The following is an 18661-nucleotide window of genomic DNA, read 5'->3' as shown; positions in this document are numbered from 1 at the left end:
AATTTGTATGGGGGGGGGGTTATAATGAAATACCAAATAAAGGTGATAGAGGTGTATAAAATTATTCAAGGTGTGGAGAAATTGGACAGAGAAAATTTTTTATCTCTCTCTTTCATAAAGCTGGAGTCTAGGGCTATCCACTGAATGCTGGAAGATTCAGGTCAAAAGAACGTACTTCTTAGTTAAACTATGGAATTGGTCTCACAAGAGGCAGCGATGGCCACCAAGCTGGGTGGCTTTAATGGAGTCTTAGCTTTATCCTCCATGAATTTTGTCTATCACTGGCTTTTAGCCATGAGGAGTATATTCTAACTCCTCTGTGGGAGATAGAAACACAAGTGGGGAGAGTGTTGTACTTGGGATCCGCTTGTGGGCTTCTGTAAGACTAGAATGTATCACTAGATGGGCTACTGGCCCAATCCAGTGGACTATTCATATGTTCTTATGGAACATCTATCAGTACTGTACTTTTTTCTTTGATCTTTCTATTTATAAAAGGAGCTGTACTTATTAGCAATGTGAAATATTTTTCACTGACTTTGTACCATATTAAATGGTACAAAGAAATGCAGTAAAAAGAAAAGGGAGAGCCTGAAGTGGACTCTGGTCCACAAAAAACTAAATAGATTTTTTTAGCCTTTAAGGGGGGAGGCATTGTTAGGAGGTGGAGCCCAGGAACATGTCCCAGCTCTGTGCTCCTATGTCTTTTGGGCTAAGCTATATCTTGCCCCCTATTGCCCTCTTTTATTTTATTTTTTAGATTGCTTACAGGGCAGCTGGGTCCACTGCCAGAGGCACTCTGTACATTTCTGTGAATTGGTGTCGAGGGCCTATACCTCGAATCCTTTACATGGTAGAAGTGTGCCCTTAGCAACCAGTCAAAATAGTATGAGGAATTACTCGCTGAGGTAATTTGTGCCCTGATTTGCTGTTCTGTTCTGAAGGAGTTCCCCCCTATATGTTTAGTGGTTAACGATTTCTGCTATAGATGAAGCCTAAGCTAAGAAAGGCAAAATCTCTCTGTTTATTCCTCTTCATATTATATCACGTTTTTGTAGAGTTTATCCTGCAAAATATTATCCACTCCTTTTCTTCCTGGACTCCATCCATGTTATTCAAATGACTCAGCTAACAATTGTCACTTATTCAATGGCATTTGATAAATAGCAGAGGCAAACATTTTGTTTTTGTTTTTTATTATTTTTTATTGGTTTTCATTATAACAAACATTTTATAACATTAAAAAATAAAAATATGAATAACTGTATCATTTTGCATAATGTTTGTACATTCAATACAGTACCAAAATATGGAATTTCTCCAATCCCCCGACTTCCCTCTACCCCCCCAATGGTTCCATTATTTCATTGTTAAATTGTTCATGTCCAAATCATATTTCCATCCATCCATATCTATTTTTATCTATTATGATAGTATTGCAAGTGTTTTTTAGAACGCTGCTGATGTATTTACTTGTATACAATGCTTTGTCATATATGCAATAAAAGTTTCCCATTCATTTTTAAATTTGTTATCATCCTGATTGCTAAGTCTACCAGATAGTTTGGCCACCTCTGCATATTCCATTAACTTAATTTGCCAATCTTTTTTGAGGGCATTTTTTCCTCTTTCCAGCATTTGGCTATTCATATTTGTGCAGCTGGTCTGATGGTCTCCTTCACTACCTCCAGAAGCAAACATTTTGGAGGTAGCACTGGTGAGGGAGACCATCAGTCATGATGTAACTAAAATGCACATCAGAGTTTCATTGTCGTTTTAAAAATGTTCCTTCTTTGATCCCAACACCACCACTTAAAGAGAGCCAATCTTGCAGACCTGGGGAAATGGTAGCAATAGATGACTTTGTTGTTTATCTCATCAAATACTGTAGCAATGCTGGAAACATTTTTGGGTTTTGAAGAAGTAACAAAAGGGGGGGGGATGAGACATTTGCAGCTGTATGACAGCTCCCCCTACTGTTGGTCAGAAATAAACTCTTTTGGGCTCCTCTTGGATGGTGAATTCAAGGCATCAAGGTGACTTTTGTTTCAAAATATGAAGGTGCTGTAAATAGGTATTAGTTAGCGGGTGTTGTGTTATGCACAAGTTTTAGGTAGTTTGCATCATTTCAGCAAATGTTTCTCAGTTTGGAATGGTTGAAGCTGAACTAAAAATGAGAAAAGCAAAGGGAATGCAGATCAAGCAAACGTACAGCATCTGTGGTCTGTGCTCTAACAGAAGAAATAATGGTTGACTTCAATGCTTTTCTGGCAGTGCTCCTTTCTAGCATGTCTCAGACAGCATACTACAATTCCCACAATTCCCTGGAAAGGGTGGTCAATGGTTAAACCACTCTGGGAACGGGCGCTGCTGGGAACGAGCCCATGACTAACTCAGACCCATTCGTTTCAGTGTGCCTTCTCCAAGTAGAAGTTAGTTGAATACAACTCACTGTGGTTGAGAAACCAATGTGAGTATAATGAATGAATAATCAGTCTAATATGATTTTAATGAATGATTTGATTAACAATGCATCTGAGATCTTTAACAATGAAAATGCATGGGATTGCGAAATGAAAAAAACAACACCACCAGATTTATGCACTGCTATCAAATATGATGTACGGGATAGGCATATAAATTTAGATGCTCCCTACTACAATGGTGGCTTGTGAAAAGATATTTGGATGTCATGGCTGACCAGGATTTGAATCTTGGCTTCCCAATAATCTATTCACTCTGGTACTTGAGAGTTGAATTCAGGGTCCCTGAGCTAGTCAGGTTTGAGACAAATAAGCTATGTCAGCAATGTAGTGTAATGCTCTAAAGCAGATACACAAATATGCCATATTTTGTTCCAGAATTATCACTCATCATCAGACAGACAGACAGCTGAGCTTGGGAGGATACTGGGGCCCTTGTGTGCAAGTGGTTGTCATGATTAAGATGGAAGAATTCAAGTGAAATTAATTATAGGAACCTCTTTTTTTATCCTTTTGTTATGCAGTTCCGTGCATAGTTTTCTCATGCAGCATGTGGCCTATTTTCACTCTCCAAAGCTTTAATTAGAAAGCCTGGTTAAAAGTAAATTAATCTTACTGTGATGTCATACTCTCCTACATCTTCACATGCAGGATACAGAATATAAGGAGAGATCTCATGTGCACTCAAGCATCCAGCACACGTAGATCATCTTTGGAAAATCAGATAAACATGCAATGAGTTTTAAGTGGGGTTAAGCAGATGTGATCCCCACATATTTACGGAAGATCTGAAAAGTGATATGAAAAATGCTTGCTTTAAAATTACCTCCATCTACTTGCCCGTCAACCGAATAAGAGGTAGAAATGTGCAAAAAGACTGAGATTGTTTTAAGCTTTAAAGTTTTCGTGTTTGTTCTTAAGTTTGTTCCAATTGTATGATCCCATGGCTACCATACGGGGAAAATACAATTAAAAAGTTTCCAACAGTTACCAACAGGAGATAATATTAAAGGAAGCTTATGAAAGTGAAAGCTCCCCTCCCTTAACATTTTTTTTTAATTACTTCCATTTTTTTAACCACTTCCCATAAAATATCTTGATGTGGTTTCATACCAACAATAAAAACAATGCAAAAGAATTCCATATTAAAATGTCCATATTTGCAAACAATTAAAACATCTCTCTGTGTGTAAGTAGCTCCACTTTAAAGGATTATTGAAAAAGGAAATTCTTCAGTAGGTGCCAAAAAGACAATAGAGGACCTGTCTGATATGTAATAAGGAGTTCCAAAGGGGAGATCCAACCATACTAAAGGCCCGATTCACATTTTACTGTATCTGCAGGAGACCCTGTCCTGCAAAGTACAGTGATCAGTTAGCTAGCTATATATGGCATGAAACAAACCTTTTAAATACGTTTTAAAAAGAATAAGAAAGGAAAGTTTGTTCATTCTTCCAGCTTACTTTTAGCAAAATAAGATTATATGATAGCAAAACAGTTTGAAATTGTGCAATAAAAGGAGCAGAAGTAGATATAACTCGGACTCAAAGAATCTGACACAATAACAACTGCCTTTAGAAAAGGAACCCCAGTGCAGGAGAAACAGCTTTTGACCGCTAAAGGAAGAGAATATGATGGTACCTTTTCATGACTATAATTACCTAGCTCTAAACTTCTGTGTATGAGAGATTTAAGCAATTTGCAGCAAAAGAGCAGCATGGCAAAAACATTGTTGCCACAGTGGGCAGAAAAGTAAGCAAAGATACGGTATAATTCCTCTCTGTTTGCTCACAGGCACCCTGGATATTTATTATTAAACTTAATGATGGGAGGGAGAGACTTCTCAGCCTTATTAATGTAATTACCGCAATCTATTATCAGCTTGTGAGAATAAGGAGGTATTTAGTCTGAAATCTGAGGTTGCTTCCAGATGACCTGTTTATTGAGCATTCATCCATTTGTTGGGGATGCTATACCAGCCACATTCATAGCATATATTTAAAGCACTAAGATGCCACTACAAATGGTCATAGCTTCCCACAAAGAATTATGGAAACGGTAGTTTATTATGGATGTTTAGAGTTATCAAAAGGCCCCTATCCCCACCTCCCAGAGCTGCAGTTCCTGAGTGGTTTAACAATCAGGCCCTCTTCACAGAGAACACTAGAAATGGCAATTCTGGGAGGGAACAGGTAGCTCCTAAACAACTCTCAGCACATTTAGCAAACCACAGCTCCCAGGATTTGGCGGGGGGGGGGGTCTCTTATTTTCAAGTGCTTTCATAGTGTTTTCATTGTGTGCTGTGAATGCACACACAGTACCAGCTATTTATTGAACATTCATCTGACTTGTTTGTGGGGAGGTTCTATGACATTATGTCATGCAATTGTTATCCCACAATTTCCTGTGTACTTTATTGTCACTTTTCTTGCCAGAAAGTCTGATTTCTTTTCTTTCTTTTGGGTGGGGGAGGGCAGATTTGTTCCACAAGAGCACCAATTCCATCTTAATAGTGAAACCTGAATTTGCCAATATGAGAGTGAGGCTGTGTGCATACACGTGTATATTCAAATCCCATTTTCCACCCAAAGAATCAACACCCCCCCCACGAGCAACATTTCCTGGGACCCTTAACAGAATTCACAGAATTCTCTTGGGGGGAGGGGTTGCTTTAAATGTATGCTGTGTATGCAGCCTGAATCCCACCTGAAAATGGGAAGTTCCCAGAGAAAATAATATCCAAACCAAATTTTGGCATGCAAAGCCTGCGAGAGTAAAAGCAACAGTGCACAAGTCCTCATTTCCTCAGCCCTACTCCTTTTCCTTTTAAATGTGTTTGCATTGCATTCTGTATCTTGAAAGCCCAGGTTGGTTCTTTCTTCTAACGCATAACAAGACATCCCCTTGTATGTATTTACTGTCGGTCATTAAAAATGGAGCTAAGCAGTTTGCGGCTCAATTTTACAGGGTATATCTAACTCTCTTCTCACATCTGCGAAGACGTGGTAGCAGCCAATAACACTTTTATACAATACTCCCCCCCCCACCTCCCTGCTCTTGATTACATAAAGATTGTGCTAATCACTTCGAAAAGCCAAAACACATTTTAAACAGTCTCAGGGGGATGACTATTTTCAAAGCTAATCCTTCTCTACAATTAAACAGTTATATGCTAAGCCTGTGAGAAATTAAAGGAAGCCCCATTTCCCTTCCATCTTCTGCACCTTGAGTCAATAGGAGAGTGGTAGGTCAGTAGATAGGGAATCTGTGGGGCTCTGGATGTTGCTCAACACCAACTCTCATTGGCTGCACCCAGGGCAGTGGGATTCACAGTCCAGCTGAATGGCCCCTGCAGCCAGAGCCCTCATGCTGGTGCTTCAGTATGAAGAAGGGAAAGGATTCAGCAGAGCACATGGTTTGCATGCAAAAGGTCCCAGGTTCTCTCCCCAACATCTCCAGGTAGGGCCAGGAGGGTAACTCTGAAGAGCTACAGCCTGTCAGTGTAGACAGTACTGAATCAGAAGGACTGATGGTCTGAGTTTGTATACAGCACCTTTTATGTTTGTACCATTATGCTGGTTATGGCATCAGGGGTTTTGCACCACCAAGAAGGGGTTTTGCACCAGTCCCAAGAGGTGTTCTAAGTGCATTCAGTGAACATGCTCAGAATCCCCCTTGAAGATCAGAAATGAAGCTGGCAGGGGCTCGGCATGTTCTGTAAACATCTAAATACTGACTCCAGCCCTTTGGCCCTTCAGCTTTCCTGCAAAACCATTACTCACACATATCAGGGGAAGCTGCCCCCCCCCACCAGGATTTTTGATTAATGGTTTTAATGTAAGCTTCAAGAAGAGAACCCTGGTGAAGATTATGTGTGATGTAAATAAGTCAGTTTTAAGTTTTGATTCGAATGACTGAATGGATCAATTAAATCAGTACATGGAAGCAGCATCCTTAAGCTGTGCCTTGTACATAGTTTACAATACATTGTGACACAGAAAAGCAATCAAGGCTTTGAAAGGCTGGAAAAAGGATACAGTTGAATGATGATCCTGTCTCCACTATTAAATAGAACAAATTTATTTAAAATATACATTTGTACAAGAGTATTGGCACACTGGAATAGATTTGCGTCTTAAGGTTTCACACAATCGTGTTTTCGAGTCAGAAGTACAGATCCTTCAGGATTTGATTGATCCTGTAGGATTTGATTGGTTGTTTTGCTACATCATTTGAGCTGCAGTCCTAAACAAGAAGGCATACTTTGCTGCCTCCATTGCATCCTCATTATACTATTTGGCAGCGCTTTTCCTGGTAGTATGAGGCCTTTTACAGCCTGGAGATAGCAGAAACAATAGCTCACTGTGACTTGTTTGCAAAGCATTTTGAGGAGAACATTGCTTGCATCCACTACACCCTTTATTCTGCTCTTACAGCATATTAATCTTAAGGGGTGTCCAGAACACTATCTTGTTGTGTTGGTTGAGTTTCAATTAGTAAGGCTGGGGTAAAAGGACCCCTGGACAGTTAAGTCCAGTCAAAGGTGACTATGGGGTTGTGGTGTTCATCTCGCTTTCAGGCCAAGGGAGCCGGCGTTTGTCCACAGACAGCTTCCCAGGTCATGTGGCTAGCATGACTAAACTGCTTCTGGTGCAATAGAACACCGTGACGGAAACCAGAGCACATGGAAACACCGTTTACCTTCCCGCCAGAGTGGTATCTATTTATCTACTTGCACTGGCATGCTTTCAAACTGCTATGGGAGCAATGGGAGCTCACCCCATCACAGGGATTCAAACCGCGACCTTCAGGTCGGCAAGTCTAAGATGCTCAGTGGTTTAGACCACAGCGCCACCCACGTAGTCAAGGTGTTTGGATCAGTCAGGGTGACTGCTTTCCCTCTGGATCCTTGCCCCTCTTGGTTGATAAAAACTAGCAGGCAGGGGACAGCTGGCTGGGCAAGGGAGGTGATTAATGACTCCTTGTGAAAGGGGGTTGTCCCTGCCTGCTTGAAGGAGGAAGTGGTAAGACCACTGCTTAATAAACCCTGCTTGGGTTGTACAGCTTCCAATCGCCCCTTCTTGGGCAAGTTTCTTGAATGGGTGGTTGCGGACCAGATCCAGGTGCTCTTGGAGGAAACAGATATTCTAGATCCATTTCAATTGAGATTTGGGCACAGAAACTGCTCTAGTCACCCTCTATGATGACCTCTGTCTAGAGAGAGACAAGGAAATGTGTTTCTGTTAACTCTACTTGACCTTTCAGCGGCTTTTGACCATGGTATATTTCTGGAGCAGCTGTCCAAGTTGGGGGTGGGTGGCACGGCTTCCAGTCCTACTTGGATGGTCGTTTCCAGAGGGCGATGTTCGGGAAGTGCTAGTCAGCTTTGTGGAGCCTTCATTGTGGGATTCCTCAGGGTTCGTCTTTATCTCCCACGCTGTTCAACAGCTACATGAAACCACTGGGTGGGGTCATCCAGAGTTTTGGAGTACGCTGTCTGCAATAAGCTGATGACACGCCGCTCTATTTCTCCTTTACATCTGCAGGTGTAGCAGTGGATGTGTTGGACTGTTGCATAGACTGGATTAGAGCCAATTAACTGAAGCTCAATCCAGATAAGTATGACACACTGTTAGTGGGTGGTTCCCTAGACCAGATGGATGGGAGGTAGCTGAAGAAGAAGAAGAGTTTGGATTTGATATCCCGCTTTATCATTCTCCTTTCCCTTCCTCCCCCACAACAACACTCTGTGAGGTGAGTGGGGCTGAGAGCCTTCAAAGAAGTGTGACTAGCCCAAGGTCACCCAGCAGCTGCATGTGGAGGAGCAGAATCACGAACCCGGTTCACCAGATTATGAGTCTACTGCTCTTAACCACTACACCACAGCTGACCCTACACTTCTTCGGAACGTAGCTTGGGGATACTCCTTTTGTCTATGCTCTAGGGTAGATTACTTCAATGTGTTATATGTGGGGCTGCCTCTGATGATGGTTCAGAAACTTCAGTGGGTGCAGAATTTGGCAGCCAGGTCGCTCACTAGGGCAAGACAATTTGAGCATATAACACCGATCCTGGCCTGACTTTACTGCCAGTTATTTTCCTGGCTTATAGCACTGGGAGTAAACCCCTTTGGATCTGGCATTTCTGAGCTGATTTGCATAGGATTGCTACTGTGGGTTAAGTCATGGTGAAAAAAGCCCCCGGCTATCATTAGTTTCAAGCTACTTTTCTCCCAGCACTTTCCCCCCAGCATCGAATCACTTCATCTCTTTGCTGCTAGCGGCTTGCTTTATAAACATAGTGGGTGATACAGCTTCTGCCCTGAGGAATGTACAGTTGACAAAGGTAATTGCAGAGGGAAACAAAGCTGCATCGATCAGGCTGACAGTGGACACATGCACATTGAAGCCATATGCGCTGGTTATTGGTTCCATTTCCACTCCACACACTTTGTCCTGCATTCACCCCTCCTCTTCCCTTCCTCATTCATCACGTTTGTCTTCTCTGCCTCATGCCTGTGGCTTTGGCCTGTTCCCTTTCTAATTCTAAATTCCATTAGTAATGAGGCAGAAAGGCAGGTGTAATTAAACTTGTGTCAAGAGGGATATGAACAAGGAGAATGCAATATTCTGGTGAACAGGCTTTATAGGGTAGTTTCCTATTAATGTACTAAAATGTGGGTGAAGCTAACCCAGACTTTAGCTAGAGACATAATATTTCTTGAAAAGCTTTGTTGTTGGGGAGAGACATTTTGGGGGGGGGGGATGAAATATATCAAATACTGGATTTCTAATCAGACTTACTTTACTACTTTAAGAATATGGAATGTACTGTGTATGACATAGGACATAAAACTGCATTTTTGGAGGGGTATATTTGGATCCATTTAAAAGTATAAATGCCTTTGAACCACAGAGATCCAAAATAGATATATCTTAGTCTCTGCCTGTTAGGAAAAATAGAAGTGTCAGATTTGTGAGAGAAAGGATAGCCATAGAATGAAGCAAAGACAAATATCAGAGTCTGAAAGGAGAAAACTGACATTCATAGGACAGGCAACAAACCACAAGGAAGAATGGGGAAGGGGAATCATATCATTGGAAAAGAAAGATATAATGCACAATTGTTAAAAACGAGGAAGTTGGAACATTTTTCTATCTAAATAAAATGGAAAATCAAGAGAAATAAAGTCCTGATAGACAGAAAAACTTGGATAAGGTGTGCATGTGAGAAGAGCAGCAAACAATAAGTGCTTCAAAGTACATTGTATGAGCTTCAGTAACAATAAATTAATTATTGTAATGATATATACATAAAAGTATAGAAACCCTGTGATGGGGGTGGGATAGTAGTACACAGGAGAAACAATAAATTAGAAAGTAAATAGAAAATGCTAAAAGAAAGAATGGAATAAGTATAGAAAATGGGAGAAATGGAGGCATTATAACAGTTGGAAAAGGGGAATATATGAAAATGAATGACAGCTATCCATATGCTCCATGAAATGAGCACCAAGCAAAGTTACAAAGTTAATAGAATGAACTCAGTGAGCGGAAGAATTGTATAAGTAAGTAACTGAAAGAAAACCAGAGGCATTTAAAAAGCATTAAAGCGTTTTGACATTTCATCCTGAAAAAGCAGTAACAATAGAGGAAAGACATCAATAAGAAAAAGAACAGTATTCGTTTCAAGCTAGGTCACCAAGTATTTGAAAACAGTTCAGAGCAGAGTAGCATATATAGTGTAGAAAAGAAAAGAAATGAAGGGGGAGGAATCACAAGCGTTGAAAAATACGCTGAAAAATATTATAAAATATTTAAAACACTAGGGATGGTGGAAGCATTTCAAGTGAGAGGGTCAAAGTTCTGCAAGAGAAACTAGTTGAATGGGGTGGGGGATTTAAAATGGGACCCAGTCCACTTTCAAGCTGGGCTAAATTCATAATAGAGCTTTCCTTGTATTTCATCTGCTCCTTTCCCCCTCCCTCTTAGTTACTTTTCATACCCATTCCTTAACAGACTACAAGGACAAAAATAAAAATAAAAATAGCAAAATATAAAACCCCACCCCATATCCCCTTGTTTTTAATAATTATTTAATGTAATTATTTAATGTGATTTGATTTGATTTTTATCTCACTACATCTGAGTAAAGGGCAAATCCTTACAAATAGTACTGATATTGCATAGAGAACATAATATCAGAAAGATCCATAACTTCTTATTCTTTGACCACGAAGTTCATGGGCTTCAGAAAACAGATTTGCATGAATTGAAAGGGTAATAATAATAATAATAATAATAATAATTTATACTCCGCCCATCTGGGTGGCTCCCAACAGAATATTAAAAACACAATAAAACATGTTTAGACAGCCAGGTTTTACCCTAATTTACTCAGTGCCTATTTGTATCATTAGCTGGACTTGACTCCTACCTTTCTTAAAGTAGCATGTGACTCTCTGAGGGGATTCTCATTTTATTTGGAATAATTGAATGGAAGTCAAATGGATAGACCAGTGTAATGTGGGTAGATTATCACTCTGGGAAACCTGAGCTCACGGCCCCATTCTTGTGCCCATCGCTATCTCTTAACATAACCAACCTCACTTGGCTTTTGAGGGAGTAAAATGAGGCGGTGAGGTAACTATGTGTGCCACTCTGTGATCCTTGGAGGGAGGGTGGGGTGAAAATGATCATAGTTTAATTGGGTTTGCTTTTTTAAGGGAGAAGGCAATTGGGAGACGTGTTGTTGCACACACAAATGTAAGGTTGTGGTCATCCAGCAGGAGCATTGTTGCAAAAGTGGGTTTAAAGGTAAAGGGACCCCTGACCATTAGGTCCAGTCGTGACCGACTCTGGGATTGCGGCACTCATCTCGCTTTATTGGATGAGGGAGCTGGCGTACAGCTTCCGGGTCATGTGGCCAGCATGACTAAGCCGCTTCTGGCGAACCAGAAACGCCGTTTACCTTCCCACTGGAGCGCCGTTTACCTTCCCACTATTTATATATTTGCACTTTGACGTGCTTTCGAACTGCTAGGTTGGCAGGAGCAGGGACCAAGCAATGGGAGCTCACCCCATCGCAGGGATTCGAACCGCTGACCTTCTGATCGGCAAGCCCTAGGCTCTGTGGTTTAACCCACAGCGCCACCCACGTCCCTAAAAGTGGGTTTACGTGGCTGTAATCTGAAGACTCTGAAAACCTTCCTTTAGTTTATTTGTGTGTGTTTTTAAAAGGGGGGGGGGTCATGATGGCCAATCTGGTTGGTATGATTTAGAAGGGAGCCCAGGCACGTTAAAGAATGATAAACTGTCACAGAAGATGTGTGTTAGAATGTAATCCTGTTAAAAATGTCTCTGCAGTATCACAGCATCTTACATAATTGAAAAGGAACTGGTCCTCTATGACAGAGGCGGCTTGTAAGAGATCAAAGCCTCAAACAGTGCATTAGGTAATCTGTCCATTTCCACAGGAGCACAGGGAACACCAGTGAGGCAAAAATTGAATGTTCTGCCTTAACCAGGTGTGAGGCTATGATTTGGATTGTGCTGTGAAAAACAAAATAGATTCGTTTATTTAGCTAGCTAATGTCGGCATCTCCCCCCTCCATGCACACACGAACACACACACACACACACACACACACACACACACACACACATTTGATACAGTTTGGGTAAAATCCTGGCAGCTGTTAATTACCTACAATTCAATTAACAGTGGGAGCTTAATGTGTGCCGTACTTCTCTCTGTACTTTATTATATAAGTTACTGTAAGATCAACTAATGCCATCAGTTCAAACAAATGTATTGAAATGTAAGTAATGGAAGCATTGCCCCCTTATTAGAAAATACAAATTAATCATCAAGCGTGAGATCTTTCATAACCAGCATTATCCCAGCATGTTATAAGGAACTAAATATTTCAGCTTTAAATTTAAATAATGAATAATGCCAGAGGGAGAAAGCAAAATTAGGACTGCTTTGAACATTACTGGCTGAACTGCATGGTAAAACCTTTCCAAATGGAACAGAACACTCTCTCATTTATCATCCCCAGCATCAGGTCATCAAAGATACTAGAGGTAGTATTGTCATTGTAACTACTAGCCGTTGATAGCTTCGTCCTCCATGAATCGGTCTGAGCCACTTGTAAAGCCAGTCAAGTTGGAGGCCATCCCTACATAATGTGGGACAAAGTTCCACAGTTACATTGTACTACGAGAACAATATTCTTAGGGCTGGTGCTACCATTAGGCAGAGTAAGGAAGCTGCCTCAGGTAGCAGTCTTCGGGGGGCAGCAGGGGCAGCCCCAGCCATTTCTCTTTGCATGATATTAGAGCTGTGTGTTCTACAGAGCCTGTCACTGTAGGTAGGTAGGTGTACATATTGCATAACATTTATACACAGCTTGGTTGTACAAAACTTCAAAGCGGTTTACATTAAAATAAAGAAAAATTCACAACCATACTTTAAAACATGTGTGCACCCTCTAAACTAGCCTGCTGCTCTCAAGGCAGTGGAGGATGCTATCCTATTGCCAGTATTAAAGTAAGATCCAATCAGCTTCTTGTATGCAAAATGGGGAGGTGCCATCTTGTCCTCTGCTTCAGGTGGCAAATAGTCTTGGAACAGCCTTGCATGTGCTGTGTGAAGAATTACTTAGCTCACTGGAAAAGCTTTGTATGCAGAAGGTCCCAGGTTCCATCCTCAGCATTTTCAGGCAAGGCTGAGAGAAGACTCTCAGTCAGAAATCCAGTCAGAAATTCTGGAGAGCCAGTGCCAGTCAGTGTTAACAATACTGAGCTAGATAGACCATTGGTCTGACTCGCTATAGAACTGTTTGCTATGTATTGGATGGGGTGGTTGGGGGATGTTTGTCCTGAATCTCCCAAACACCCAACCTCATTAGATGACTCCACTTTCTGGCGTTTTGAGAGGAGAAGAAAAACACCACTCCCATTTTCTCCACACATGGCTTAATTATGCACCTTGGTTGTATAGGGGTAGCAAGCAGTACCTAACTTTGAGGTGCACCACAGTCACTGCTGCCCCCAAAATCCTACCAGGAACTCTGTGCAGCCTAAAACTCTAACCTGAGCTTGCTGCCCACTGCTATGTCATTAGCCTGGGAACCAATTATCCTTGCTTCCCCAGCTGATTTTTCCACTTGGCTTTAGAAGCCGGAGGAGAGGGAGAGGGAGAGAAGCCGCCTAGATTATTTATGTTACCATTTCACAAAGTTAATGAATTTCTGTGCACAGGATGTTTGTCAGTTAACAATGCCACATTATTTATTTTCCCTTCTCTCCCTTTCTTAACAGATTTCTCAAATCCAGCCTCAAGCTAAAATGAATGCCTTGCCGACTGAAGGAAGCTGAGGACCCTGTCACCACAGCCAACAGAAGTACTAATCCAGCCGTCCTGTCCGTCTCTGGTTGACGTTTGGCACCTTGCTCTGGTTTACCTGTACGGGACACAGTTACCTTAGCATTCAGCATACATGGAGAGAGGCAACAACATGTGTAAGCCTGGCTAGCAGGACAGCGACTTTCCAAGTGAAAGGCCATCCAATTATAAACGGATTATTTTGCATTTCGCCTCTGGGACGTTACCTCTTACCTGCATAGAAACACAGCATCTCTTTCCATTTTTATTTTTTTTACTTCTTTTTGCTAGCATTTCCTCTCTTTTTTCAGTATTTTGTTTCTTCATTTAGAAATGGGCCCGTGGACTAGAATGTGGCCCATGGACAGGGTTGTTTTCTTTAAATCATGGCTTGTTTTTTCTCTGGGCCTCTCCATGCAGTTCTCCAAAGCTCTGGCCTGTCCAAGTGTGTGCCGCTGTGACCGGAACTTTGTCTATTGTAACGAGCGAAGTTTGACCTCAGTGCCTCTTGGGATACCGGAGGGTGTAACTGTACTCTACCTCCACAATAACCAAATTAATAATGCTGGATTTCCTGCAGAGTTGCACAATGTCCAGTCTGTGCACACAGTCTACCTGTATGGCAACCAGCTGGATGAATTCCCCATGAATTTGCCCAAGAATGTCAGGGTTCTCCACCTGCAGGAAAACAACATCCAGACCATTTCTCGGGCTGCTCTAGCACAGCTCTTGAAACTGGAAGAGCTGCACCTAGATGACAATTCCATCTCTACCGTAGGGGTTGAGGATGGGGCATTCCGGGAAGCTGTTAGCCTCAAGCTTCTATTCTTGTCCAAGAACCACTTAAGCAGTGTGCCTGTTGGCCTTCCAGTGGATTTACAAGAACTACGAGTCGACGAAAACCGCATTGCCATCATATCAGACATGGCCTTCCAGAATCTCACAAGCTTGGAACGTCTCATAGTAGATGGCAACCTCCTTAACAATAAAGGCATTGCAGATGGCACCTTCAGCCACCTATCCAAACTCAAGGAATTCTCTATAGTACGAAATTCACTAACATACCCTCCCCCTGAACTCCCAGGTACAAACCTGCTTAGGCTTTCTCTACAGGACAACCAGATTTCACACATACCACTTTCAGCCTTTTCAAACCTCCACCAGCTGGAGAGACTCGATATTTCCAACAATCAGCTCCGGATGCTGTCCAGAGGTGTCTTTGACAACCTTCGCAACTTGAAACAACTCACAGCAAGGAATAATCCCTGGCTATGTGATTGTAGTATTAAGTGGGTCACCGAATGGCTCAAGTTAATCCCTTCCTCTATCAATGTGCGAGGGTTCATGTGTCAAGGACCAGAGCACGTCCGAGGCATGGCTGTCAGGGAACTCAACATGAATATGTTGTCATGCCCCACAACCACCCCTGATCTGACGCTGGTTACCCAAGCTCCCTCTACATCCCTGCCAACCACAGTAAGCCCTACATCACCGGTCTTTACACCAAGTAACAAACACACTCCTTTTCCCCACACTGTAGCCACACTCCCCACTGTGCCTGAGAGGGACGACGAAGAAAAAGTGACCCCTCCCATTACTGAACAGTTCCAACTCTTCATCCACATTGTGAATGACACTTGCATCCAAGTCAGCTGGCATTCCCTTTTCAACGTGATGGCCTACAAACTGACCTGGGTTAAAATGGGCCACAGTCTGGAAGGCGGCATCATTCAGGAACGGATAGTTAGTGACAAGAGGCAGAACATTAGCTTGGCGAGCCTAGAGCCCAAATCCACGTATCGGATTTGCTTGGTCCCCTTGGATGATTTTAATAATTACCGAGTTGGCGAGGACACCGTCTGCTCTGAAGGCACCACCAAGGCTTCCCTGCTGAGCAACGGAAGCAACACGGCTTCCAGCCACGAACAGACCACATCTCATAACATTGGGTCCCCGTTTCTCTTGGCAGGCTTGATCGGGGGGGCCGTGGTGTTTGTACTGGTGGTCCTGCTCAGCATCTTCTGCTGGCACATGCACAAAAAGGGACGCTACACCTCTCAGAAATGGAAATACAACCGGGGCCGGCGGAAAGATGACTACTGCGAAGCAGGGACCAAGAAGGACAACTCCATCCTGGAGATGACGGAAACCAGCTTTCAGATTGTCTCCTTAAATAATGATCAACTCCTTAAAGGAGATTTCAGACTGCAGCCCATTTATACCCCAAATGGGGGCATTAACTACACAGACTGCCACATCCCCAACAACATGCGCTATTGCAACAGCAGTGTCTCAGACCTGGAGCACTGCCACACGTGATAGTTGAGGGGGTTGTGTGGCGAGACACCTGACGCTGAGAGCAAAAACTCAGAGGGAGGAAAACAAAACAAACCTACTCACACAAAACAAACAAAACAAAACAAAAATTACATTTGATAAATGTTACACAGATGCATTTGTGCATTTGAATAATCTGTAATTTATATGGTGTACTATATAATGGGATTTAAAAAAAAGTGCTATCTTTTCTATTTCAAGTTAATTGCAAACAGTTTTGTAACTCTTTGCTTTTTAAATCTTAAAAGAAAAATATATTGCTGAAGTACTGTACAGGGTTGTACAATAAGAACCCAATGCCATGGCAAAGGAAAGAACACCTCATTCTTCAAACATTAACCACTTTGCTTTCTTGGAGCTGTTTGGGGGATAGCAGCTCGTACATTTTCCAGTAGTTTTAGGAGATAAGTTTGTATTAAATGAGGACTCATGTGGAATGTCTAAGGTAGAGCAAATGACAGGAGAAATACAAATTAACCTCCTCTTTTGGTTCATAAAATTGGAGTAACTCATGTTAAACTTAGTTCATCACTTCTACCTGCCTCTGTACCTTTTAATTCCCCCCCTCCCAGCCAGAGAAGAAATTAGGGCCTTTTTGGTATCAAACGCTATGAATCTCCACCATTGTTTATGTTGATAGCTTTTCTTCCCCCCACAGGATGCTCATAATGCATCTGTTCCTGATGTGAAAATATTCAAGACAAAATCTTAGTTTGTTTTTAAGTTCTCATAAAAATCAGGACATTATTTTAAAAAAGAAAATCCTGACCAGTCTTGTCAGAACTTTTAGTCTACATTCAGATTTTTATATTCTTATTCCCCCCACCCCACCCCAAAAGCACATTTCTTTAGTTCTGGCCAAGACCAGAACTAAAGTTGGCCTTGAACTTATTGAAGAGTATTCATTCCAGCAATCCAAAAAGATGTGGTTAATTGGCCAGGGCAGCAAGCAATACCGATTCTTATCACTAGAAGTATAATCCAAAACGCTCTTAACTCAACAGAGGAATTCATGTTGCTATTTCTCAGCTTCACATCTATCCCTGGCTAACTCAGACTGAAATCTGATATACATGTACCTGGGAGTAAGGCCCACTGACCTCAATGGGGCTTAATTCTGGGCAGATATGGTTCAAATTGTGCTCTAAAAATAATTTTTTTTTTTTACTTCACTCACTGAAGTTCGCCTGCTCCATGAGGAGGAAAGTGAATATTGCAAGGCATTTAAAGCATATAAACAATTCAGTGAGGTGTGTTCCACAGTTCTCCAGAGAGATAAAATCATCAGGCCTAAGTTCACTTTTAGCCGGGCAGAAGATAATGTGTCAAGAAAAAGATCCAGTTAAATATGTTTTAAAGGATTTGTGAGGCGCATGTCACCTTAAATGCATTCCACATCCTTTGACAATCCCACTTTGGTAGAACATGTTTGGTCCTTGAGGCTACAGCAGTGCTCCCAATTTTGTCTGATTTCCACCAATATTATTTTGAGAATGTTGTACCTCTGCAAATGACACCCTGGGAATGTATGCTGTACAGTCCCTATTAAAATGAAACAGAAATTGACTCAACCACTCCTCCCTTTAAAGCTTGAACACACCCACATAATCCCAAAATATGTGATATCAGAGCACAAAAAAAATCATAAAAACAAATTCTATTACTTGCTTTCCTTGACTTACATTGATTGGGGAGGTAGAGCTTTTATCAAAACCCTTTCCTAACATCAGAAATACCAGACACAAGTTGTCATCTCAATAAAATACGTTTTAATTGAAAAGTTAACCACAATTACTTTTTAAGAAACTGGAATTACTTAAGGGGTTGAGCTGAGGGGGCAGTTAGTACTTGCTCTACTCAGTCTCTTGTTCATCACAAAACTGAATTCTGCACACAACTTCTTCAGTTCCTTGATAATCTTCTCCCGCCACTCCAAGGAGATTGATCAGCACTTTGGCGTACAAAGGCAGAGTACAATCACTTCCCGAGGAATTTTGTCCTTTCCCACCCAACACCTTTTATAACCACATTTTGGATTTCCATTCTATATTCTGTATATTTGGTATTTTCTCCAGCTATAACAGGTATTTTAGGCAACCTGTGTGGCTACTGTAATAGTGAAGTCACTGAACCTTTGCTAAATAAAAGGCTGCCGTATGGTTTGAAATGGTGTAATTTTAGCTAGAAACCTTTATGCAAAGCGTTTTCTTTTTCTTCCGGCTATATAAGCTGTTTGGCTGTTGACAAAAGGAAAGTCTTTTTAAACATAAATAGTGGTATGACTCTCCACAGTGAAAAAGTACTTACGTGTGTGTGCATAAGGAATCAGAGAACTGTAGAGTTGGAAGCGACCCCGAGGGTCATCTAGTCCAACCCCCTGCAATGCAGAAATCTCAGCTAAAGCATCCATGATAGATGGCCATCCAACCTCTGTTTTAAAACCTCCAAGG

At 41.7% G+C, this 18661-nt stretch overlaps 1 protein-coding gene across 7 annotated transcripts in view; it reads left to right on the top strand.

Moving 5' to 3' along the window:
- Positions 1-18378, top strand: part of FLRT2 (fibronectin leucine rich transmembrane protein 2) — an 88347-nt gene extending 69969 nt beyond the window's left edge. For all 7 annotated transcript variants that reach the window (XM_081861326.1, XM_081861328.1, XM_081861327.1 and 4 more), the window contains one exon: positions 13811-18378. In XM_081861326.1, the coding sequence (XP_081717452.1) occupies positions 14208-16193 (1986 nt within the window). In that variant the 5' untranslated portion in view covers positions 13811-14207 and the 3' untranslated portion in view covers positions 16194-18378. The remainder of the gene's footprint in view (positions 1-13810) is intronic.
- The last annotated feature ends 283 nt before the right edge of the window (positions 18379-18661 follow it).

This window comes from Podarcis erhardii (assembly GCF_964252035.2).
Source record: "Podarcis erhardii genome assembly, chromosome: 1".
In the NCBI taxonomy this organism is placed as follows: domain Eukaryota; kingdom Metazoa; phylum Chordata; class Lepidosauria; order Squamata; family Lacertidae; genus Podarcis; species Podarcis erhardii.
The sequence above is the reverse complement of the archived record's forward strand: the minus strand, read 5'-3'. Positions and strand labels throughout refer to the sequence as shown.